The 26,758-nt window shown below is 27.8% G+C and overlaps 7 protein-coding genes across 7 annotated transcripts; 1 reads left to right on the top strand and 6 right to left on the bottom strand.

Annotated features, from left to right (window-relative positions):
- Positions 1 to 4,494: 4,494 nt before the first annotated feature.
- OCT59_001113 (uncharacterized protein) lies at positions 4,495 to 4,998 on the top strand (the record flags this gene model as incomplete). The annotated part of the gene is made up of 3 exons (XM_066139321.1): positions 4,495 to 4,548; positions 4,621 to 4,817; positions 4,887 to 4,998. The coding sequence occupies 3 exons, from the start codon at positions 4,495 to 4,497 to the stop codon at positions 4,996 to 4,998; spliced, it is 363 nt and encodes a 120-aa protein (XP_065988735.1).
- Positions 4,999 to 6,934: 1,936 nt separating this feature from the next.
- On the bottom strand, positions 6,935 to 8,243 carry OCT59_001112 (uncharacterized protein; the record flags this gene model as incomplete). Its single annotated transcript, XM_025311745.1, has 6 exons — positions 6,935 to 7,230; positions 7,310 to 7,355; positions 7,456 to 7,656; positions 7,727 to 7,785; positions 7,871 to 8,107; positions 8,177 to 8,243. The coding sequence occupies 6 exons, from the start codon at positions 8,241 to 8,243 to the stop codon at positions 6,935 to 6,937; spliced, it is 906 nt and encodes a 301-aa protein (XP_025168700.1).
- Positions 8,244 to 16,794: 8,551 nt separating this feature from the next.
- OCT59_001111 (uncharacterized protein) lies at positions 16,795 to 18,181 on the bottom strand (the record flags this gene model as incomplete). Its single annotated transcript, XM_025311984.2, has 6 exons — positions 16,795 to 17,172; positions 17,250 to 17,295; positions 17,388 to 17,588; positions 17,665 to 17,723; positions 17,809 to 18,045; positions 18,115 to 18,181. 6 exons carry the CDS (start codon positions 18,179 to 18,181, stop codon positions 16,880 to 16,882), a joined length of 903 nt encoding a protein of 300 aa, XP_025166390.2. The 3' UTR covers positions 16,795 to 16,879.
- A 619-nt stretch (positions 18,182 to 18,800) lies between these two features.
- Positions 18,801 to 20,250, bottom strand: OCT59_001110 (uncharacterized protein; the record flags this gene model as incomplete). The annotated part of the gene is made up of 6 exons (XM_025311985.2): positions 18,801 to 19,149; positions 19,227 to 19,272; positions 19,362 to 19,568; positions 19,645 to 19,703; positions 19,878 to 20,114; positions 20,181 to 20,250. The coding sequence occupies 6 exons, from the start codon at positions 20,248 to 20,250 to the stop codon at positions 18,857 to 18,859; spliced, it is 912 nt and encodes a 303-aa protein (XP_025166391.1). The 3' UTR covers positions 18,801 to 18,856.
- Positions 20,251 to 21,886: 1,636 nt separating this feature from the next.
- On the bottom strand, positions 21,887 to 22,577 carry OCT59_001109 (uncharacterized protein; the record flags this gene model as incomplete). The annotated part of the gene is made up of 4 exons (XM_066139320.1): positions 21,887 to 22,008; positions 22,110 to 22,143; positions 22,224 to 22,415; positions 22,506 to 22,577. The coding sequence occupies 4 exons, from the start codon at positions 22,575 to 22,577 to the stop codon at positions 21,887 to 21,889; spliced, it is 420 nt and encodes a 139-aa protein (XP_065988734.1).
- A 437-nt stretch (positions 22,578 to 23,014) lies between these two features.
- OCT59_001108 (uncharacterized protein) lies at positions 23,015 to 23,523 on the bottom strand (the record flags this gene model as incomplete). The annotated part of the gene is made up of 3 exons (XM_066139318.1): positions 23,015 to 23,307; positions 23,383 to 23,428; positions 23,521 to 23,523. 3 exons carry the CDS (start codon positions 23,521 to 23,523, stop codon positions 23,015 to 23,017), a joined length of 342 nt encoding a protein of 113 aa, XP_065988733.1.
- A 307-nt stretch (positions 23,524 to 23,830) lies between these two features.
- On the bottom strand, positions 23,831 to 24,487 carry OCT59_001107 (uncharacterized protein; the record flags this gene model as incomplete). Its single annotated transcript, XM_066139317.1, has 6 exons — positions 23,831 to 23,852; positions 23,918 to 23,943; positions 24,027 to 24,087; positions 24,169 to 24,230; positions 24,322 to 24,351; positions 24,485 to 24,487. The coding sequence occupies 6 exons, from the start codon at positions 24,485 to 24,487 to the stop codon at positions 23,831 to 23,833; spliced, it is 204 nt and encodes a 67-aa protein (XP_065988732.1).
- Positions 24,488 to 26,758: the final 2,271 nt, after the last annotated feature.

Raw genomic sequence — 26,758 nt, 5'->3', positions numbered from 1 at the left:
TATAGATAAGCCCATATACCCCATATACAACAGTTACCGGGTAAGTAATTATTGAATACGTTTAATTTACAGCAAAATTCAAAATATACGGGACACTTGAGAATTTGATTGTCGGGTTGTCGGGTAGCCGGGTTACTCAGCAGTAGGTAAAGTAATTAATTGTTACATGTTATATACTATTATACTATATTTATTTATATAATACGATTATATAATCTGATATACTATTATTATTAAATAACCTACTGCCGAGTAACCCGGCTACCCGACAACCCGACAATCAAATTTCTCAAGTGTCCCGTATATTTTGAATTTTGCTGTAATGCTGGTCAAAGTTGTCGGGAAAATGTCCTGTCGGGAAATCGTCTGTCGGGAAATTGTGGTGTACCCTATGATGGGTTGGCAAGCCGAGTTGGTTGACAAAATGTTACACCGTGCCTGACTGTCTGTGCTTGATATTTCTGTACGTGCTTGAATTAGTTTCTTTGTCAGCACAGGGTTGATATTTTGTCGATCACATTTTTTAGCGTAGTTTTAAAAAAAAATTTTTTTTTTTAAATTTTACAAAGTTTTTTTTTTGATGGATAATTTCGTCAAAAACTTTTATTTGATAGAAATTTCATTGGAGAATTTTTTTTAATAAGATTTTTTTTTTTTGACATATACTTAATTTGTTGGAACAATTTTTTTTTTAATAGGAGAGACTTTTTTTTTTGATAGAGAATTCATTGAGAATTTTTTTTTTGTAGAAAATTATTTGAAGAATTTTTTTAATAGGGAAGATTTTTTTTTGATAGATAATCTCGTTAGAAAATTTTTTTAACAAGTGAGATTTTTTTTTGATAGAGAATTTCGTTAAGAATTTTTTAATAGATGAAAGTATTTTTTGACGGAGAATTTTATTAGAGAATTTTTTTTTAATAGGGAGATTGTTTTTGATAGAGAATTTCATTAAAGAATTTTTATTTAATAGGTAAGATTTTAAGATTTTTTTTTTTTTGATAGTTCATTTCGTTAGTGTAAATTTTTTTAACAGAGGAGATTTTTTTTTTTGATAGAGAATTTCGGTAAAGATTTTTTTTTTTAATAGAAGAGGAGTTTTTTTTTTGATATAGAAATTCTTTTGAGAATTCTTTTTAATAGGTGGTAAGAATTTTTGAATTTTTTTTAATAGGGAAATGTGTTTTTTGATGGAAGATTTTCGTTAGAAATTTTTCTTTAATCGGGGATATTTTTTTTGATTGAGAATTTCATTAGAGAATTGTTTGTTGAAAAATTTTGATGGAGAATTTTGTTTAGAAATCTTAATAGAAAATTTTATTGAAAATAGTTTTTTTTAATAAGTGTATCGAGAATTTTGGCTTGATATTCTTTTTTTAATAAAGTATTTCATTAGAGATCTTTTTTTTATAAAAAATTGATTGGAAAATTTTTATTCAATTTTACAATTTTAATATCCTCTTCATCTTCTTTTCATCTCCCATCACTCCTTTTCATCTCCCATCACTCCTCCTCTTCTTCCCATCACTTCTTTTTATCTCCCATCACTCTCCCATCACTCCTTTTCATCTCCTATTCCTCCTCTTCGTCTCCATCACTTCTTTTTATCTCCCATCACTCCTCTTCGTCTCCCATCACTTCTTTTCGTCTCTCATCACTCCTTTTCATCTCTTATCATGTCCTATTTCTCCTTTTGTTTCCTATCACTCTTTTTTACTCCCTTTCATCTTCTATTACTTTCCATTACTCCATTGTTATTTTATTTTTTTATTAGCATCTTTCTCCTTGATCATTGTAATTTACTTATCTTTTTTATTTATTGTTATTGTTTCTTTTATTTGTACACTTCAATAAAAATAAATATGGTGATTTTTTTCTTTAAAATCGTAAATGCGTGACTTAAATTTTAATATTTGCAAATAAAATTTCATTAAATAAGATTATTTTATCGCACTTTTCAAAATTGTGCTACCCCTATAGATTATCTAATAAAAAAATTATTAGATTACAGGACAATTACCAGACAAAAATCGGACAATGTTGTCCTGTAATCGTCCTGTAATCGTCCTGCAATCATAATCACTCAATCATCACAACGTACACAGAATTCTGAAAACTGCGATAAATAAATACAGTATGTTTGCAAAAAAAATATCTTTTGCAATAATTAACCGATCAAAAATTAGATACATCATATGACATATTTGAAAAAAAAAACCCAGGCGATGATCTCCCAGGCGACATTTAGCAATATATATTAAAAGTATTTTTAAAAAATAGTAGATTTTCAAAAAGTAGATTTTCAAAAGGAATTTTTCTATCAGATGATCACCGGTGATTGAAATTATAACAATCGACCAGCATTAAAAAAATATAGTGCCGGTAAAATTTGATAATTCCGGCCAACGGTGATGATCACCCCCGGTGATTTGAATTTTGAAGTAAAAACCTTTCAAAAAATGTTTTATGCCAATTGTTTAATATTATTAATGATAAAAAGAAAAAACACTTCAAACAAATTTCTGCTATATACTTTTTTTAAAGCTAACATTATTTTAAAAACTTTTTAATTTATGTTATATATGAATATTATATGATTATATAATAAGAAATTTGTTTATGAAATTAAAAAAATATTTTTAAAAAATATTAAAATTAAGTTAAAAATGGAATCAAAAAATACCAAACTAAAGAAAATTATAAGATAAATAAAAATAAATTCCAAGAAACCTGAAATTGTTAAAACGAAACAAATAAAACAAAAAAAAAAAAAAAAATTATTAAAATTGTAAAATTTAATAAATTTTTCAATCAATTTTTTATAAAAAAAAAATGATCTCTATATGAAATTCTTTATTAAAAAAAAATTTCAAGCCAAAATTCTGGATACACTTATTAAAAAAAAACTATTTTCAATAAAATTTTCTATTAAGATTTCTAAACAAAATTCTCCATCAAAAAAATATTCTCTAATGAAATTCTCAATCAAAAAAAATATCCCCGATTAAGAAAAATTTCTAACGAAAATCTTCCATCAAAAAACACATTTCCCTATTAAAAAAAATTCAAAGATTCTTACCTATTAAAAAAAATTCTCAAAAGAATTTCTATTAAAAAAAAAACTTCCCTCCTATTAAAAAAAAAATTCTTTACAAAAATTCTATGATGAAATTTCTATCAAAAAAAAATTCTCAGCGAAATTATTTATCTTCCTATTAAAGAAAAATTCTTTAATAAAATCCTCTATCAAAAATAATCCCCCTATTAAAAAAAAATTCTCCAATAAAATTCTTCGTCAAAAAATACTTTCACCTATTAAAAAAATTCCCAAAAGAAATTCTTTATCAAGGAAAACTCCCTCCTATTAAAAAAAAATTCTTAACGAAATTTTCTATCAAAAAAAAATCTCATTTGTTAAAAAAATTTCTGAAAATTATTTTCATCAAAAAAAATCTTTCCTATTAAAAAAATTCTCCAAAGATTTTTCTACAAAAAAAAATAATTCTCAATGAATTCTCTATCAAAAAAAAAGTCTCTTCTATTAAAAAAATTGTTCCAACAAATTAAGTATATGTCAAACAAAAAAATCTTATTAAAAGAAAAATTCTCCAATGAAATTTAAATTTTTTAACGAAATTATCCATCGAAAAAAAAACCCAGAAATGTCCCTATCAAATATCAATAAAAAAATTCTCTAACAGAATTTTTTATCAAAAAAAAGTCTTTTTATTAAAAAAAATTCCAAAAGAATTTTATCAAAAAAAGCCTTTGCCTATATTATCTAAAAATAAAAATTCTCTACAAAAATTGTTTTATAAAAAAAAAGCCAATAAAAAAAAAATCTTCGTGTAAAAACTATGCTAAACTTAAAAAACATGTGATTGACAAAATATCCCTGTGCTGACATTTTTGACAAAAATCAAATACAGTTGGACAAAAACATCAAGTACAGTTAGATAAAACCTCAAGCACGGACAGATAAAATTACCAAGCACGAACAGAAGCATCATGTACAGACAAAACATCAAGCACGTACAGATAAATATCAAGCACGGGACAAGCATAAACAGGTAAAATGTCAGACACGGGGTGACATTTTGTCCAGCCATGCTTGATTTTTTACTACACAATGTCTGATAATTTTGTCCAACTCGATCACAGCTAAATACGAAAAGAAAATATCAAAAATACCTGAGAATGAAAAAAGTGAAATTATAAAAAAAGTGAGTAAACAATATGATTCCTTACTAATATTTTAGAATAAGTATGTCAATATCATTTAATTTTAGTTCATACGCAAAAATCTGAAGTTTCCTCCTAGCAGCTTGTGACTGGGCTATCAGACAAATGATGCGAAGAATAATGAACAATAAACGTATGTAAAAGGATTACACCATAAACTCTAATTCAAGTTTTTTATTACTGAATTTATATTATATGGAAAATATAAAACTAATTTAATGGTTTATTATTGAATAGGTGATAAAACGCAAGATGAATGGTCATAACAAAAGGAGTAATACGGACAAAAATGATCTTAGACCAAACGTGAGTAGACTGAATTATTAAAATTTATTTTAATACAAAGGTATTAACATAATTAAATTTTTACATATTCAGAATATTGATAAAGGACAACTTCCAGAACAAAATACAAATACTACGATGACTACTAATATTACCTCTCGTCTTCCATTAATTACTCAAATCCAGAGTAATACTTTAAATATTAGAGACGCTATTGGATCATCAGATCTATCTGTCAAAAAATCTCAAAATTCTAACCGTACACTGCGCGTTCGTACTTCTAGGTCTAAGTATGTACTAGTTTAAACCAAATAATTTGTTTTTAAAAAACTAATCTAATATTACTTTAATATGTTAAGCACTCAAGCTGATTTGAATAACAAGACTATTAATCCACCAACCAAACAATTACCATCTGCAAAGTCTAATGGTATGAGATCATTTAAGCATATTAATAAATTGAAAAGCTAATTTAATTTTTTTTTTGCAGGAAAAAAGAAATGATTTTATTATTTCGGCAGGTAAATAAATTATTAATCGTATGTAGAATGTATACATTTAAAATGTAATTTTACTTAAACATAATAAGAACATAATATAATAATGATAATATAAGCACAATTTTATGATGAAAATATATAAAACAATTTATTATATACTGTATAATAAAAATACATTAAATATATGATTTCATGATAGCAATAAGTCAAAAATTAAATAAATCTACTACTATTAACATCGTACAAAATCGTGTAAATTAGTATTCGGAAAATCGACCCCATTCTGAACATTTTTTTGATTGAATAATTTTAAGATATTTATCGGATATTTATTGGTTGAATTTTTTTTCATAGAGTGGATTTAAGATCAGAATCATGAGAAGTGAAAGCTATAAGTTGTAGTAATGTTAATTTTGTTTAAAAAACAAAAAACAAAGCAATAACAGTAAAAATAATTAAACATTTACCAGAACAGTTTTAAAAAATAATTTATTTTTAAGAAAAACATTTAAATGAGATTGACGGCTGGTGTTGCGATCCGTTGATCCGTCAATCCGCCAATCCACGGATTTATCCGATTTGAAACCGGATCATCCATTTATTTACCGATGACGGATGACGAATCAGTAATGCCTGATGAGATGTTGTTATTGTTTACCCCGGGAATATTCTGTTATCATCGATGCAAAACGTTCTTTTAAATATATTATTGTACAAAAATCGTTACGAAACGTTATTTTAATTAAAAAAACGATTCGAACGTTTTTTCACACGCAAGTTGCTAACACATAATCGTTTTAAGTCATAATATTTTATCCCTAATCTATATCTTCAAAAATGAAATATTTTCGTTACTCCCAAAACAGATACATACTTTTTTCTACTCCATAACACGTTAATGTCAATGAAATTGAGTAACAGGAACTTCTCTTGTGACATTTACACCCAATTTGAATATCTAAAACAGTAAAGTATTCCTAGTTATATATGGTTCTCTTAAAAGTTCCTTCGTTTCTTACTTTGATACGTCCTATTAAAAAATAAAATAGATAATAAAAGAAAAAATTGACGCAATAATAGATGAAATATTGTATATTAAAATCTTTATTACACGGCAAGAACATGAGTTACAATTTTATGCTTGCTAAATTTACAACACAATAATAGTCTATTTAAGCATGTTAAAAACAAAACTCTAAAGATTTACGAATTTTTACATTATACATAGAAAATCTGGACGTTAAGCAAACAATTAAAGTTGGAACAACCTAATTATGGTCAAAGTCTTTGATTTATTATCACAGAGATTTTTTTTTTATTCCATTATGCTATAAAGTTATAGCATTTTAAACGTATGAATGATTAAAATTTAAAATAACCAAGAGTTATGTATACATTGAAGAATGATGTGAAACGATACACGAAAAATTGATAGTTACAAGTTAATGAAGGTATGCATAGTACGACCTACGACCTAAGAAGGTTAAGCATATATTTATTTAAAGTTTTCAAAGAAATTCGTACCTATAACGACTTTATTAAATTCTGACCAGCCTTGTAAAAAAATCGATCCGTTTTTTATATTCCATCTTTTTCCGTAAAAGGCTCATATTTCCGGAATTAATAACCTTATATCACGGAATTTATCGATTTACTATTTACATTTCCGGTGAATGGATCCGTGAAAAGCTCATTTTTATGGAGTTTTTACAGAAATAACGGATAAAGTTTTTTTATAGGGTAGATTTTAGTCTAAAATTATAGTCGAATTATTGCCTCGCATTTTATTCAGAATCATACAACGACAATAAGTGAAATGCTAATTTATTTTATTTAAATAAAATAATACAGAGTAATTATTACAATAATAAAAATAGTAAGATAAAATTAAAAATAAAATAAAATTTCTAGATCATTCCATGATCTTTTAATATTTTTTCAGAAACATCCCATAGTTTCTTTGCAACTTCTTGATCATTAGCAATTTTATTTGGTTCCGTTTCAATACCTTCATCATAATATTTTCCCGTTTCTTTATTTTCGAGAGAAAATACGGGATAGAGAGTATTGATGGCACCTTGTTCAACTGTTATTTCTCCGCTTATTTTTATAATTAATCTATTTAAAATATTCGAGAAGGTGCTATTTAAATGACTTACATTTGTTTGAATTAAACCAGGGTGAAGCGAATATGTTGTAATATCTACATATTTAAAAGAAAAGAGTTAAAATATTTTTCTTTCATGCTGTAAAAAAAATGAGTTTTTTTTAATAATACTTACTATCGTTTTGAACTAAACGGCCTAATTCCTTAGCAACAATAATATTCTTTTTTTTAAAAAAAAATCAAAAATCAAAAATAATATAAATAAAAAAAAAATTTTTTTTGATTTTACTATTAAAAATGAAATTTGATTTAAATATTTACCATCAATTTCGTATTTCCATAGGATTTAAGAAAATTCCAATAATTACCCTTTTCAAGGTTTAAATTGTCAAAATCAATTTCACCAAAATAATTAAGTTCTGAACTAGTTAATGCAATTTTTCCAGGTAATTCAGCAGAAACTGATTTTTTTATTGTATCCAATAACAATAAAGTAAGTAAAAATTGTGCTAAATGATTGACCTGAATAATGTATAAAAATTAATAAGCGAATACCAAAATAAACGACTTGAAAAAAAAGGTAGTAAATTACCTGAAATTGTATTTCCAAGTTATCCTTCGTTTTAATTATTTGATTCTGAACGATTAATCCTACAAAATATTTCAAATAAGTAAATATATAAACGTGAAACGTGATTAATAAGTCACTATTTTTATTTTCATTTTTTTTTTTTACCTGCATTATTAATTAAAATATGTAATTCTCCGACTTCTTTAATGAATTTATTAGCAAAGTTTTTTACACTTTGTAAATCTGCTAGATCCATTTCCCAAATTTCAACATTGTTTGCATTCCCATTAGAAGATTTAATATATTCTAATAGCTTATTTCCTTTTTCTATATTACGAGCTGGTAAAATCAATCGCTTTGGATTAGATCTGGCTAAAATCCTCGCCATTTCTTTACCGATGCCTTAAAATTAAATAAAAAGAATTATTATCATACTAAGAAAAGTTTTAATTTTGAAAAAAAATATTTTACCATCAGTTGCACCAGTAAGGATTATAACATATTTCGATAAATCTTGAATTTCTAATTTAATTGGCATGTTTTTTTTTGGAGTCGACAGTTTAGAATTTCAAGTGAGAATTTTGAGCTTTATATAGATAAATTGTCTGTTCATATCCGCCGATCCGCAGAATGTATATCATACCATCTAGTAGCGCGTAATAAGGATAAATTAGGATAATAAAAGAAACTCGGTTGTACTGTACATCATTTTCACATTTCATTACTGCTGTTTTCATAAGTTACGGGAGACACTTTTATTACTTTCCGAAAAAACTCGGCAGAGGTTAGAATGAAATAAAAACCATATACTCGGATCAGTGCTCCGAATTTAAAGACCTTAGTCTCATTCTCTGAATTTTACTGAGTATTGCCGAGTGTCTCTTAGCATGTGATTTTGTATGGTTGTCAAGGTTGTCATAAATATTACTTGTGAAATTATTGTCTACAATACGCAATAATTTAATATTTGTTCAGATTCAAATACAACCAACTTTATTTAAGTCTTTCATTACACTATTTTCGCGTTTCTTTATTTTTCAAGAGCCCTCATCTCGGTATAGATGCCACTGAAATTCCCTAATTTATCATTTACAGTATAATGAGTACATACAGTAATACAGTATGTCGTAAATAATTTAATTCCGTTTACCGTAGTAAAATGTTGTAAGTCGTAAATACAGTAATGCCGTGATGCCGTAATTTACATACCGTAAATTGATAAGACTTTTTTTTTTTTTTAAGAAAAAAAACTTAATCCTGTGTTTCATCTTTAATAATAATAAATCATAGATTTAAGAATCATGAGAAGTAAAAACTATAAGTTGTAGTAATGTTAATTTTGTTTAAAAAAACAAAAAAACAATAACAGTAAAAATAATTAAACATTTACTAGAACAGTTTTAAAAAATAATTTTTTTTAAGAAAAACATTTAAGGTGTTGATCCGTCAATCCGCTGTAAGACCTAAGCCCTTGATAATCACGTTTGCCACCTTAGGTTTAACAAAATAATACTTTATTAATAATATAAATAAATACATTAGTATATGCTTGGTTTAACAATATTAAATGTAACTTAAAATATTTATCTCACCCCATTCGGGTGATCATCAAAGGTTATAACCTTACGATTTATGTCACAAATGCATAGGTTATAACCTTATATGGGCGGCCCATGGGCCATAATTTAATGTCACGTGACCCGATTTTTAATTCTGGCCCAACATGCGCAATTTTGGCATGTTAATTTTGGAACACATTACATACGCTAATTACTGTACATGTTACCCAAATGTAACATGCGGTGATTCAGACTAGTGGTCAGATCCGGATATCCATTTATCCGCGTACAGATAATCCGCGGACCCTATTACAGATACGGATTGTTACCCGTAAAAAATCCGGTTAAATCCGGGTAAATCTGCGCAGATAAATTTAATTAACAGATAATCCGGATGCAGATTTATCCGGATAATAATATAAGAAAACGGATAAAATTTTATTAAATTTATTTTAAACTTGCATAGTTTATTTTATTACAATAAAAAAAATTTTTTCTAAGCCACTTTTCTTTTGATAATGATGCAAGAAAATTAGCTAAATCCGGTTAGTTTATTTCTCAATTACGCCCAAAAAGCAAAAAACGAAACGAAACAATTAGATTGTTCGCTTCTTGTTACATTATTCAATTATTCACTATCAACTAATATTTTAATGGAAAAACTCCTCCAGCTAGACGCCAATTCTTCTTACAAAACACCAAATTTTCTAACATATTTGGCGCCAATTGTGTCCTTTTTATAGTCATTACATTACCAGCTTCGCTAAAAAGCCTTTCACTCGGAGTAGAGGTAGCAGGGATGGCCAAATATTTTCTTGCTAATTTTGACAGCACTGGAAACCTAGTCTTATTAATTCTCCACCATGTTAAAGGACAATCATCATGATGAATCTTGGGGAGAGCTAAATAATTAGCTACTTCGTCAATGCTAATAGCATCATTTTGAAACATCCTTGCTAACAAGACACTGGCTGTAATTCAGATTCTTGATCTTCATTACTAGTTAAATTTTTCATTTCTTGGTAAGCACTTTTCAATTGTTCTTGGGTTCTAATACGCAATGAATTAGAGGCAAATCTAAGTTCTTTGAATCTTGGATCCAGTAAAGCAGCCAACATCCCTTGCTCTTGTGGAACTTCCCAATAATGATTCATTGATCGGTAAAGTGCTGCTTTAACACGTTTTTCAAGATCAGTGCAATTTTGTGGCGTATTAATATTAATTTTTCTCCGTTTAGGTTGTTCAGAAATAGATTCATCTTCTGGAGCATCTTCATAACCAACATCATCATCAAAGGCTGTATCCGAATTGGTTAAGTCTATGTCCTCCACATTGGAATCATTATCTGGTAAAATCTTTTGTTTAATCATTGCTAAAACGCTATACATTAAACTAATAGTTGCGTATTTACTTCCGCCCAAATATTCAGTTGCTCCAGCAAAATCTTCCAAGATTATGATTAATTTACTTATTTCTTGCCATTCATTTTCTGTTAGATTTATATTTTTCAGTCGCTTCCCATCACGTCGTGTTGAGAGATCAGGATCAATTAACATAGTAGATGCCAGAATATCAATGAGATCTTTGATTTTTATTAAACGTTTCCATGCAAGGTAACTGGAGTTCCATCGCGTGTCTACATCAGCAATCATTCGAAGGTATTCATCATTTTTTTCTAAATTCTGTAATGAAAATGTAGCATAAAAATATTAGTAAATTAATTAGTTAATATATTTCTTTGAAAAATAGAATTTTTTTTTAAAAAATAAAATTTTGTTAATTACTTCGTTATTATTGATATGGTTAGTTCTTTTCTGAATTTCCAGTAATTTTTCCGTTTGTTTGGGTGAAGTAAAAAAATTTATTAATCTTTTGGCTCGTGCAATTAAAACTTCAGCTGGCAATAATCCCTTCCCCACAACTAGTTGCAATGTGTGCGCTGTACAAGGAAGTCTTGTAAGCTCATTCATTAATCTTCCAGCTTTTACCATATTAGAACCATTATCTGTCGTCATTGTAAAGATCTTACCAGTAAGATTCCAATTTGAAATAATATCATGTAGTACTTCACAAATATTATCACCAGTATGAGGATAAGGTACGTATTGAACTGCTAAGATTGCTTCACAAATATCAAAATTATTGTTAACAAAGGAACATGTAACACCAATGTATCCGCTTCTACTTCGTGCAGTCCATAAGTCTGTTGTTATGGAGCAAGAAATAATTTCTTCATTAAATTTTTTTACTAAAACAACTTTGATTTGATTGTATGCTTCGGCTAATAGTTGGTGAATTATTTTATCACTTGGAATTTGATAATTTGAATCAAATTCGCGAATAAATTCAATTAAACCTTCATCATTACATATACTAATTGGTCTATTGTCTTTAATTAAAATTCCAACAAATTTTCTGTCCCGGCAGTTTTTGACATCTGGATTATTTCGAATAATTTCATCTATGCGGGTTTGTGATAACTGATTATTTTTTTGTATCTCGCCCATCCTTCTTTTATGACTTTCCTCAGTAATTCGATGTGAAGCAAGATGAACAATAAAATTGCCAGTAGAATTATCAGAACCCATAAAATGACCACACGATTCTACACCATTTTTCCGTTGAACTTGAACTAAACATTTTACAATCCTTTTATATTGTTCAATTGGTTCATATTGATCAAAGTAACCCCATATCCAACTTTGTCCTGGTGGCTTGGCATTTGGAATTAAAACTAGTTGGTCAGCTATTTTATTTAAGTCTATTTTTATTGAAGTTTTTTTTCGTTTTACATTATTTCTACCAGTTTTTTGCTGGTCATTTATGTCTGTATCTGATTCTAACTCAACTATAGGTTCATTTTGATCTAAATTTTGCTGGTTTAATGGTTCACGTACCCTTTGCCTTGGTCTTTTTGATCCACTTGTTCTAGGAGTCAAGGTTTCAAAATTTTCTGGCTGCGGAATCTCTGCTAAATTTTCACTGGACATTGTCATAAAAAGGCTAGACTAAAAATCTATAAAGTAACACTTTTTTAGTCAATATCACATTTTATTACGCGAATTCGCGTTTTTTGATCAACCGTTATACAAAATTAACATGCATAACAGATATCTGCACAGATATCCATGGATATCTGTATATCCGTAATTTTCTATCCGTTACTTAAAATTTATATCCGGATATCCACATATCTGTACAGATATCCGGATTTCATATCCACAGATCGGACCACTAATTCAGACACATGTTATTCATCCGTAACATGCGATAAATTGGGCGCATGTTACCCATCTGTAACATGCAGTGATTCAGACGCATGTTACGGATGGGTAATATGCGTTAATTCTGGCGCATGTTACTCATTCATAACATGCGCTAATTTGGGCGCATGTTACGCTTCTGTAACATGCATTAATTCTGGCGCATGTTACTCATCCGTAACATGCATTAATTCTGATGTATGTTACACTTCTGTAACATGCGTTAATTCTGGCGCATGTTACTCATCCGTAATATGCGTTAATTCTGGCGCATATTACTCATCCGTAACATGCATTAATTCTGGTGCATGTTACGCTTCTGTAACATGCATTAATTCTGACGCATGTTACTCATCCATAATATGCGTTAATTCTGGCGCATGTTACTCATCCATAACATGCGTTAATTCTAGTGCATGTTACGCTTCTGTAACATGCGTTAATTCTGGCGCATGTTACTCATCCGGAATATGCGTTAATTCTGGCGCATGTTACTCATCCGTAACATGCATTAATTCTGGTGCATGTTACGCTTCTGTAACATGCGTTAATTCTGGCGCATGTTACTCATCCGTAATATGCGTTAATTCTGGCGCATGTTACTTATCCGTAATATGCGTTAATTCTGGCGCATATTACTCATCTGTAACATGCGCTAATTTGGGTACATGTTACTGGCGCATGTTCCCTACAGTAACATGCAGTAACTCTAGTTCATATTCCTTACTGTAACATACAGTGATTTTAGTACATATTTTTATATCCAAAATACCAAATATTTAATACTGAGTATTACCAAAATCAATGCATATTATATTATAGAATATTGCATATTATGCATTAGAAATATATATAACTTTATTAAAGATGGTCATTTTTTTAAAATCAAAAAAATAATAAAACAATAAAAATAACAAAAAAAAAAATAAACAAAAAAAAAAATAACAAAAAAAAAAAAATAAACAAAAAAAAAATAAACAAAAAAAAATAAATAAAACTAGCAAATAAAATTATAAAAAAAAATAAAATTTATAAAAAAAAATAAAATTAACAAAAAAAAAATTAACAAAAAAAAATAAAATTAACAAAAAAAAAATAAAAAAAAATAAAAAATAAAAAGGAAAAAATTAAATATATAGAAATAAGAAAAAACAAATGATTATTATATTTGCATCAGTAAAGTGATTTACATGATCATAAAATTAATTACTTATAAATTTTAAAATATACTATGCAAATCATTTGTTTTTTGTTATTTTTATTTTATTTTGTTTATTTTTTTTTTGTTGTTTATTTTTTTTTTTGTTGTTTATTTTTTTTTTTTGTTTATTTTTTTTTTTGTTGTTTATTTTTTTTTTTGTTGTTTATTTTTTTTTTGTTTATTTATTTTTTTTTTGTTTATTTTTTTTGTTATTTTTATTGTTTTATTATTTTTTTGATTTTAAAAAAATGGCCATCTTTAATAAAGTTATATATACTATTTCTAATGCATAATATGCAATATTCTATAATATAATATGCATTGATTTTGGTAATACTCAGTATTAAATATTTGGTATTTTGGATATAAAAATATGTACTAAAATCACTGTATGTTACAGTAAGGAATATGAACTAGAGTTACTGCATGTTACTGTAGGGAACATGCGCCAGTAACATGTACCCAAATTAGCGCATGTTACGGATGAGTAACATGCGCCAGAATTAACGCATATTACGGATGAGTAACATGCGCCAGAATTAACGCATATTACGGATGAGTAACATGCGCCAGAATTAACGCATGTTACAGAAGCGTAACATGCACCAGAATTAACACATGCTAACTTGACGAGTACAGCGCATGCAGAATTAACGCATGTTACGGATGAAAGAATAGCGCCAGAATTAACGTACTTACGAAGCGTAATGTACCTAATTAATTGACGTTAAGAACGAAAATGCACAGGAATTAACGCATATTACGATTGAGTAACATGCGTCAGAATTAATGCATGTTACAGAAGCGTAACATGCACCAGAATTAACGCATGTTACAGATGAGTAACATGCGCCAGAATTAATGCATATTATGGATGAGTAACATGCGCCAGAATTAACGCATGTTACAGAAGCGTAACATGCGCCCAAATTAGTGCATGTTATAAATGAGTAACATGCGCCAGAATTAACGCATATTACCCATCCGTAACATGTGTCTGAATCACTGCATGTTACAGATGGGTAACATGCGCCCAATTTATCGCATGTTACGGATGAATAACATGCGTCTGAATCACCGCATGTTACATTTGGGTAACATGTACAGTAATTAGCGCATGTAACGTGTTCCAAAATTAACATGCCAAAATTGCGCATGTTGGGCCAGAATTAAAAAATCGGGTCACGTGACATTAAATTATGGCCCATGGGCCGCCCATATAAGGTTATAACCTATGCATTTGTGACATAAATCGTAAGGTTATAACCTTTGATGATCACCCGAATGGGGTGATTTATCTAAATAAATCCCCAAATTCGTATCCTGAATTTCCACAAAGTCAATATTTACCCCTTTTTATATAAATCTAAAAATACTTTCTTAAAGAAACTTCTTGCGCCTTTCATCACTATGTTTTGTGGCAAAACCAAAAATTTTAATTTTATGCCCAAACGAACCGCACACTTCAATACTTAGCGTTTATCATGTTTTTGAAATTTTGAATTTTTCTTCGTTTTTGACCTTCAAATCCACTTCCAAAAATGTAAATTTCCTAATTATAGATTTCTTCTAAAATGATCTTCAAATTTGAATCACCTGATAACCTTAATCACTTGATATAATTCTTTAAAAATGATCTACTAGTTTAACGACTTTAACGTCATCTCGGAACGTGGATTTTAAAAATAAAAATAAAAATAACGTCATCTCGGACGTAATCACCTGATAACTTATAGTTCTCTATTATATAGTTTAACGTCATTTCGGACCATTGATATACAATTTTAAACTACTAAAAATTTATACACTAATTCTAAATATAATGCTGCGCCTTACAATTAATAAATTCACTATGTATACTACGGCATTACACCGCCAATCCGAGGATTTATCCGATTTGAAACCGGATCATCCATTTATTTACCAATAACGGATGACGAATCAGTAATGCTTGATGAGATGTTTACTCAGAGAATATTCTGTTATCATCGATGCAAAACGTTTTTTTAAATATATTATTGTACAAAAAACGTTTCGAACGTTTTTTTCACACGCAAGTTGCTAACACATAATCTTTTTAAATCATAATATTTTATCCCTAATCTATATCTTCAAAAATGAAATATTTTCGTTACTCCCAAAACAGATACATACTTTTTTCTACTCCATAACACGTTAATGTCAATGAAATTGAGTAACAGCAACTTCACTTGTGACATTTACATCCAATTTGAATATCTAAAACAGTAAAGTATTCCTAGTTATATATGGTTCTCTTAAAAGTTCCTTCGTTTCTTACTTTGATACGTTCTATTAAAATAATATAGATAATAATTGACGCAATAAAAGGTGAAGTATTGTATATTAAAATCTTTATTACACGGCAAGAACATGAGTTACAATTTTATGCTTGCTAAATTTACAACACAATAATAGTCTATCACACTATACATAGAAAATCTGGACGTTAAGCAAACAATCAAAGTTGGAACAACCTAATCATGGTCAAAGTCTTTGATTTATTATCACAGAAATTTTTTTTATTCCATTATGCTATAAGTTACAGCATTTTAAAATGTATGAATGATTAAATTTTAAAACAACAAAGAGTTATATATACATTGAAGAATGATGTGAAATGATACTGTACCAGATATCAGTATTAGGATTTTTACACACGAAAAATTGATAGTTACAAGTTAATGAAGGTATGAATAGTATAACCTACGATCTAAGAAGGTTCGGCATATATTTATTTAAAGTTTTCAAAGAAATTCGTACCTATAACGACTTTATTAAATTCTGACTAGCCTTGTAAAAAAATCGATCCGTTTTTTATATTCCATCTTTTTCCGTAAAAGGCTCATATTTCCGGAATTAATAACCTTATATCACGGAATTTATCGATTTATTTACATTTCCGGTGAATGGATCCGTGAAAGGCTCATTTTACGGAGTTTTTACAGAAATAACGGATAAAGTTTTTTATAGGGTAGATTTTAGTCTAAAATTATAGTCGAATTATTGCCTCGCATTTTAATTCAGAATCTTACAACGACAATAAGTGAAATGCTAATTTATTTTATTTAAATAATACAGAGTAATTATTACAAAAATAAAAATAAGATAAATTAAAAAATAAATAAAATTTCTAGATCATTCCATGATCTTTTAATATTTTTTCAGAAACATCCCATAGTTTCTTTGCAACTTCTTGATCATTAGCAACTTTATTTGGTTCCTTTTCAATACCTTCATTATAATATTTTCCCGTTTCTTTATTTTCGAGAGAAAATACGGGATAGAGAGTATTGATGGCACCTTGTTCAGCTGTTATTCCAAACACCATTGCTAATAAATTTACTAAATAAGTTGTATATCTGTTATTCATGTGGTTTATATTTGTACTAATCATACCAGGATGAAGCGAATATGTTGTAATATCTACATGTTTAAAAGAAAAGAGTTAAAACATTTTTCTTTCATGCTGTAAAAAAATTTTTTTTTTTTATAATACTTACTATCGTTTTGAACTAAACGGCCTAATTCCTTGGCAACAATAACTTTCTTTTTTAAAAAAAAATCAAAAATCAAAAATAATAAAATTTTTTTAATAAGATTTAAAACTATTAAAAATGAAATTTGATTTAAATAATTACCATCAATTTCGTATTTCCATAGGATTTAATAGGATTCCAGTAATTACCTTTTTCAAGGTTTAAATTATCAAAATCAATTTCTCCAAACTGATTTGCTTCTGAACTAGTTAATGCAATTTTTCCAGGTAATTCAGCAGAAACCGATTTTTTTATTGTATCCAATAACAATAAAGTAAGTAAAAATTGTGCTAAATGATTGACCTGAATAATGTATAAAAGTTAATAAGCGAATATCAAAAATAAACGACTTGAAAAAAAAAGGTAGTAAATTAATTACCTGAAATTGTAATTCCAGGTTATCCTTCGTTTTAATTATTTGATTCTGAACGACTATTCCTACAAAATATTTCAAATAAGTAAATATATAAACGTGAAACGTGATTAATAAGTCGCTATTTTTATTTTCATTTTTTTTTTTTACCTGCATTATTAATTAAAATATGTAATTCTCCAACTTCTTTAATGAATTTATTAGCAAAGTTTTTTACACTTTGTAAATCTGCTAGATCCATTTCCCAAATTTCAACATTGTTTGCATTCCCATTAGAAGATTTAATATATTCTAATAACTTATTTCCTTTTTCTATATTACGAGCCGGTAAAATCAATCGCTTGGGATTAGATTTGGCTAAAATCCTCGCCATTTCTTTACCGATGCCTTAAAATTAAATAAAAAGAATTATTATCATACTAAGAAAAATTTTAATTTTGAAAAAAAATATTTTACCATCAGTTGCACCAGTAAGTATTATAACATATTTCGACAAATCTTGAATTTCTAATTTAACTGGCATTTTTTTTTTTTTTTTTTTGGAGTCGACAGTTTAGAACTTCAAGTGAGAATTTTGAGCTTTAAATAGATAAATTGACTGTTCATATCCGCAGCGCGTAATAAGGATAATAAAAGAAACTCGGTTGTACATCATTTCACATTTTCATTACTGCTGTTTTCATAAGATACGGGTGACACTTTAATCACTTGCCGAAAGTAACTCGGCATATACTCGGATCAGTGCTCCGAATTTAACGATATAATTTTTATCTTAGTCTGACTCTGAATTTTACCGAGTATTGCCGAATGTCCCGAGTGTCACTTGCATGTGCTTGTGTAACTATTATCTACGCAAATATTTAATACAACTTTATTTGAGTCTTTCATTACACTATTTTCGCGTTTCTTTATTTTTCAAGAGCTCTCATCTCGGTATAGGTGCCACCGAAATTCCCTAATTATATCATTTACAGTATAATGAGTACATACAGTAATACAGTATGTCGTAAATAATTTAATTCCGTTTACCGTAGTAAAATGTTGTAAGTCGTAAATACAGTAATATTGGATAAAGGATTTATTTTATATTATTCTTTAAAAACACATACTGGTATATACTATTTATAATAACTGAAGTTAACTTATATTTACTGTGTGTACAAAAAAATTGTTACAAAGAAAAAAGCAAACTTGGTATTTAAATCAACCCATGTTCTCTTAATAATTGTTCAGAAACTTTCCACAATTTATTTGCAACTTCTTGATCATTAGCAATTTTATTTGGCTCCTGTTTAATTCCTTCGTTATAGTATTCTCCTGTTTCTTTATTTTCGGGAGAAAGTACAGGATAAAGAGTATTAATGGCACCTTGTTCAGCTGATATTTCAAACATCATTATCAATAAATTTATAAAATAAGTTGTATATCTGTTATTCATGTGGTTTAAATTTGTACTAATTATACCAGGATGAAGCGAATACGTTCTAATATCTACATAATTAAAAAAAAGTTACAGTACATGCATGCTAGTAAAAAATGAGTTTTCTTCATATTTTTGTCATACATACTTTCGTTTTGAACAATACGACTTAGTTCCTTGGCAACAATAACATTCTTTTTTTTAAAAAAAAAAGGAAAAGAAGAAAAACGTAAAAATTTAAGTCTTTATCATTGAATAAAATACCAATAAATGAAATACTTACCATCAATTTAGTATTTCCGTAATTTCCTTTAATAGGATGCCAGTAGCTAGAACGTTTTTCGAGATTTAAGTTGTCAAAGTCAATCTCGCCATTGAAATGACCAGATGAGCTAGTAAATGCAATTTTTCCGGGTAATTCAGCGGAAACCGATTTTTTTATTGTATCCAATAACAATAAAGTAAGTAAAAATGGCGCTAAATGGTTGACCTATAATAATATATGAATGTTATAAAGCGAATGCTATACAAACGATTTGTAGATAAAAAAATAATAATAAATTTACCTGAAATTGTATTTCAAGGTTATCCTTTGTTTTAATAACTTGATTGCTAGACATTACTCCTACGGCGAAAGATACGTCGAATAGATAAATACAGATAAAAAATGCAATAGTATTAATAACCAAGTTTCGCTTCGAAACTTACTTCCAGAAAAATTGGTAGGTGAAGGTAGTCTACTCCCTCCAGCATGAAAGTATTGGGCAATAAGTCCGTTGCAAGGGACTCCGAAGATTACCTGCATTATTTAATAACATATGTAATTCTCCAACTTCTTTGATGAATTTATTAGCAAAGTTTTTTACACTTTGTAAATCTGCTAAATCCATTTCCCAAATTTCAACATTCTTTGCATGTCCATTAGAAGATTTAATATATTCTAATAAAATATTTCCTTTTTCTTTATTACGAACTGGTAAAATCAATCGTTTTGGATTAAATCCAGCTAAAATTCTTGCCATATCTTTACCGATACCTAATAAATAATATAAAATGTAAGCAAAGTGATTGAATTATTTTAAGTGGAGTTGAATTTATTTACCATCAGTCGCACCAGTAAGAATTATAACGTATCCTGACAAATCGTAATTATTATCTAATTTGACTGGCATTTTTTTTTTTTAATTTAAAAAAAACTAAAATAATTATTGTAGATTTCAATTTCTTTTTATAAGTACGGAATAAATTATTCGGAAACAAATTATTCCACGAAAAAGTACACAACATTCAATACATGGGAATTTATTTGAATGTGTGTAATACAATATTAGATAAGTATTAATTATAATTAGGGATAACGACAAATAAAATTCGGATAAATTATCGGCCGATGCCGATCATGTTCCGATTCTAAAATTTACTAGTATTCAGGGTATAATTTCAATTAAATCATGTGATAAGATGTCAACCAATCAAAATCAAATGACAAATGATGATCCTTTAAATGATCAAATGACCAGAAAGTAATATCCAAAGTAATTGGTCAATGAATATATTAATAAGTATTCATTTATCTTATCATAGTTTTTATTAACAGCCATTATAAAAATAACAATAATTTTATTTATTTTAATTAAATGTAATAAAAATGATTCGGTAGAAACCTAAAACTAGATAATTTATTCGGATGACGAGATAGGTTCAGTTATTACATAGAAATGCTGTCCTCAGAATTCAAGCACAATGGTTTCGACATTTGTCCTCCCCTCCTCCACTCGTGAACAACCCACCTGATATAATATATTCTCGGATACGGATATGAATATTCCAATTGTTTATAGCGTGTATACTACTATGTTGTACCTCTTTCGTCTAGAATCAGCATATTTATCAATTTTTGCATTAAATGAACACGGATTACAAATTCTTGAAAATATTCTTCACATTCGGAAAATGTTATAAAGAGAATTTTATGTCTGTTTTGCCCTTAGCTCCACTACTACGATCACGATCACCATCACCATCGCCATCATCATCACCATCAGCACTACCGTCATCATTATTATTAATAATTATTACCACCATCATATCGTTCTGACTTTTTTTTACCATTTGACTCGTTACGTTATATTTTCATTTAATTCGCAATCAACAGGTTACAAAATTTGGTCTACAACCTTAAATTTATCATTAAATATTCTGTTAAGTTGTTCTAAAATTGATGTGCTGCCACCCAACAAGTAGCAATATATGGGAAGTTGTAATTTTCGCGAAGTTGAGACATATGAAATACACAGGTTGCGATTTCGATTCCACGAGAGATAGTCGTATCTCTACCCCAGCATTTTTGATAAAGTTGACTATACTCTAAAAGCGTACCTTCAATTGGTTCTTCTCTATAACCACCACAAATGCAACGACATAATGCAAAGATACTTTTTGAAAAAAGGAGGATGTCCACTTATAATTTCCCAAAATAGAACACCTAAACTATAAATATCAGATTTTTTGTCTCTTTTATAGTTTACATTGTGGTTCAATATATTCAATCATTCTCATCCTAGTAGCTACTGAACTACTACAGTACTAGCTAGATGTAATTCCATTAGTTGTTTAGTTAATAATCCACCATTATTCACTATTCACTAATATGTTTTTTGTGTGTTATAATTATTAACATTATTTAACGAAACGATACGTTAAATATTAAATGTATTATAAAAATTATTGGTTTACCAAGTTTCTATGGATTATGTCTTTGGATTGTAAACATTTAATCCACAAGTAACATCATATGCCATAAGAATCTTATCCTTCCATTCTAATGAATCTTTCTTCCTTAAATCTCTCCATTTTTTCATTTATCAAATAGTCTCTTAAATTTCCTTCATTGGCATATTCCAATACCATAATATAATTCCCGATATCATCTATTCATTTAAATAGATTAATGTAATTTTAAAAGTTGTTAATGTTTAAATTATTAATAAAATTTTTAATAACCCTTTGATATTCCAAGAAAGCCATTGACATTGATGAAAACCAACCATACGAACAAGTTTTATCTGAATAAAGAATGAAATGAGCATAATATGTTAAATTTTAACTTTGTATACAGTAAATTGACAAAAATAAAATTTTTTACCTCATTTACAAACTTTTTAATATCATCATCTTCAAGTTTTGAAGTTTTCTTCTCGATAATGCTTTTAAGTGCAACTTGCATTCCATCATTAGTTGCCACCCTATTTACAACACCAAATCCTCTTTTACCAATTTCTTTAACGTCTTTAAATTCGCTATATTCAACATCTTTTATTTTCTTTTTGATCCATTCCTAATTATAGATAATGTACAATAAGTAAATTTTTTAAAAAAATTTAAAATGGTTGAAAGGGTTAGTTGGTATTTACCTATTCGATATTACATCATCATTATCACCTGAACAAAAGAAATAATTAAATGAAATTGCAGAGTTGATCGGCAGCTTCAAATTCATCAACCAAGTTAAAAAATTTCCATTAGCTTGAACATATTTTTTTTAGTTATTTATCGATGTCTATTATTAAACATGAACATAAAACTCAGTTAATTTATTCGAAAATGTAAATTATAATTTGTTTATTCAAGTATTATTCAAACGTAACGAATTAAGGCTCTACTTTAAAATTATCACATGTCCGAGATTTTCATAATAAAAACCTCGAAAATTTTTTTTGAGAATATTCGATAGAACATATAGGATCATTCCACGCGACTAATGATTTGATATAAATTATATATAACACGCGAATAATGAAATATTCATTAATTTTAATATTATCAAATAAAGAATTTATTTTTTATACTATTCTTTAAAAACACATACAATATTTATATTTATCTATTTAAAATGTTACTGTGTAATACAAGAAGAAAACAAAGAAAACTTGATATTTAAATCAATCCACGTTCTCTTAATAATTGTTCAGAAACTTTCCACAATTTATCTGCAACTTCTTGATCATTTGCAACTTTACTTGGCTCCTGTTTAATTCCTTCGTTATAGTACTCTCCTGTTTCTTTATTTTCGGGAGAAAGTACAGGATAAAGAGTATTGATGGCACCTTGTTCAGCTGATATTTCAAACATCATTACTACTAAATTTATAAAATAAGTTGTATATCTGTTATTCATGTGATTGATATTTGTATTAATTACACCAGGATGAAGCGAATACGTTCTAATATCTACATAATAATAAAAAAAGTTATAGTACATGCTAGTAAAAAATGAGTTTTTCTTCATATTTTTATCATACATACTTTCGTTTTGAACAATACGACTTAGTTCCTTGGCAACGATTACATTCTTTTTTTTTAATAAAACAAAGAAAAAGAAGAAAATTATAAATATTTAAAGCCTTTATCATTGAATAAAATACCAATAAATGAAATTCTTACCATCAATTTAGTATTTGCGTAATTTCTTTGCTAACAACTTAAAATTTTTTAAATGTATTGTAAAATTAATATTACAGTACATTATATACAAACCATGTTAAGATACTCGTTATTGGTCTTGTAGGGACATCGTACAATAGTTATATAATATTAATTGTAATATTAATTTATTAATATGTATATTTAATATAAATTGTAACAAATTATTGTAAAATATATTGTAAATTTTATTGTAAAAATACATCTGTAATTTTAATTGTAAAATACATTTCCTCTATCCTCCTTTAAATACTCCTCTCTTCACCATTCTTCATCTTTTTTTGATGTAAACGCTATTAAAGAAATTATACATTAGTAACTGTTCGTTAATATAATTAAAGATAAAGAAAATACTTGCCAAAATCTGAAAACCAACACACTCGTCTAAAAAAAGGAAAAGAACGAAATGTTAGAAACATTTTGTTAACGTTAAATAAAAAGATTAAAAAACATATTCGTCTTCCTACCAAAATCCACGTTCTAAATCTGTCTAAAAAAAGAAATTTTTCAAAATCCATACGTTCAGGCCTATCAAAAAAAAGAATAAAATTTGGAATGTTAAAATAAATTTCGTTAGAATAAATAAACTAAAGCAGAGAAAAAACTTACCAATTCCGCGTTTCGTTAAAGAAAGAATCCCCTACCAAAATTCTGCGCGTCCAAGGACTTGACTGCATATAAAAAAAAAGAGAAAATTGAAATGTTAGTAAAACGTTTCACTAAAAGAATTAAATTAATAAAATATATTTTGGAATCCCTTACCGAAACAATACGCGCCCAGGTACTGGCCGTCTAAAAAAAAGAGAACGTTAGTAAAACGTTTCATTAAAGTATAAATTAAAAAAAATCTTTTAAATCAAATAAATAATTGTTCTTTTCTAAAAAAAATTCAATATTCATATATATTAAATATATTTGGTCTAACCATTTTTTTCAAAGATTCGGGCAATTTGTTGTATTTCGTTTACCTATAAAAAACTTCACGTGTCCAAGACACGCTCAACCTAAAAAAAAGAGAATATTGAAAGGTTAATAAAATGTTTTGTTAAAGGAATAAGTTCAAAGAAAAGTTTCAATACTTACTGAAATTAACATTTTTCAAAGATCTGTTGCCTAAAAAAAAGGAGAAATATCAAAACGTTAGTAAAATGTTTCGTTAAAAGGAATAATTTCAAAGAAAGTTCTGATACAATACTTTTAAGATCCGGTCACCTAAAAAAAAGAAACCCCAAAATATTAAAAAACGGTTCGTTAAAAAAATATAAAGAAACATTAAAAAATATTGTCTGATTTCTCACCAAAATCCCACATATCCGATAGATAAGTCCTAAAAAGAAGAAAATTTAGTACCAAAGACGAAAACAAAAAAAAACAACAAACTATAAAAAAAAACCTACCTCTATTTCCACAAGAGATGGACACTCATTTCTATTTCCAAAGAGAATTGGCAACTCTAAAAGAAGAAAAACGAACTATTAATAAAGTTCATTAAATAAAATAATTAAAGAAAAAACAAAAAAAAAAACAAAAAATATCATACCAGAATCCTATATCCAAAGAAAATTAAAAGAATCGCCTAGATAAAAGAAAGTAAACGAATTGTTAGAATCTGTTCGTTAAAACAAAACAATTAAAAAAAAAAATTGAATAACTTACCGAGATTTGCGTCTAAAAAGACCGAAAGAACTGCCTAAAAAAAAAAGAAAAAAGTTGAAATGTTAAAAACGTTTCATTGAAATAGATAATTAAGAAAAAAAAAAATTTCCACCTTATTCCCACGTGTCAAAATAGCCGAAGAACTAAATCGTCTAAAAAAAAGTAAGAAAAACAACTATTAGAAATCGTTAGTTAAAAAATAAACAATTAAAAAAAAAGACAAATTTACCGAAGTTCGCATCTAAGGAGAGATAGCTAGTAAGATTTTTCAACAAAAGGTCGGAAAAAAGAAAAAAAAGAAATGGGAAATGTAAAAGTAAAGGGAAAAGAGAAGGGAAGGAAAAGGAAAGAATAAAGGAGAGACAAAAGAAGGGTATGAAGGGAAATGAAGGGGCGAATGAAAGAAAAGGGAAAAATGAAAAAAAAGGTTCAAAAAAAAAGTTTAAAAAAAAAATGTTAAAAAAAAAGGTTAAAAAAAAGGTTAAAAAAAATTTAGTTGATCGAACTGCGGATTATATCACATACACGTGATACATAATTTTATATAAATAGGGGGATTTCTCCGAAACTTAACATTAAAAATTATTGTTCATCACATTATAGATTATATACTATTGTCAATATTAAATTTTAATAGTATATACTAGATGTAACCTGTCGCGTTGCAGCGGGAATGATACTTGCCCATCAAGTAAGAGAGTAATAAAGAGAGTAATAATAACACACGTCTCCCATCACTCCTCTTCATCTTCTCATCAATTCTTTACGTCTCCCATCACTCCTTTTTACTTCCCATTACTCCTCTTCGTCTCCCATCACTCCTTTTTACTTCCCATCACTCCTCTTCGTCTCCCATCACTCCTTTTTACCTCCCATCACTCCTCTTCGTCTCCCGTCACTTCTTTTCGTTTCCTATCACTACTTTTCATCTCTCATCATATCCTATTTCTCCTTTTTGCTTCTCATTACTCTTTTTTTCTCTTTCATCTTCTATTACTTTCCATTACTCCATTGTTATTTCATTTTTTTATTAGCATCTTTCTCCTTGGTCATTGTAATTTATTTATCTTTTTATTTATTGTTATTGTTTAAATACAGTGATTTTTTTCTTTAAAATCGTAAATGTGTGGCTTAAATTTTAATATTTGCAAATAAAATTTTATCAAATAAGATTATTTTGAATAAATATGCAAAAAAATTTTTTTTTTATAAATATCATCGCAATAAAATTTAAGTTTAACCGATCAAAATAGCCAAGTTAAAAAATCAGCCATCAGCCGACTAATAAATTTGTACATCATGTGACATATTTGATAAAAAACCGCCCAGGCGTCAGTTAGCAATCCTCCCAAAAAAATATTTCACAATCCCCCAAAAATCAATTATAACAATCTATTGTCATGAAAAAACATTTTCCCATAGAATTTACTAAACCGATCTATTTTTACAAAAAATAAATAAGTAAATTATTTCAGTCTATTTATATTGAGCCTAAAAAATAATTAGGAAAATATTACTAATAATAATAAGAATCGGGAAAAAA

Source organism: Rhizophagus irregularis, chromosome 1 (genome assembly GCF_026210795.1).
Source record: "Rhizophagus irregularis chromosome 1, complete sequence".
Classification (NCBI taxonomy): domain Eukaryota; kingdom Fungi; phylum Glomeromycota; class Glomeromycetes; order Glomerales; family Glomeraceae; genus Rhizophagus; species Rhizophagus irregularis.
The sequence above is the reverse complement of the archived record's forward strand: the minus strand, read 5'-3'. Positions and strand labels throughout refer to the sequence as shown.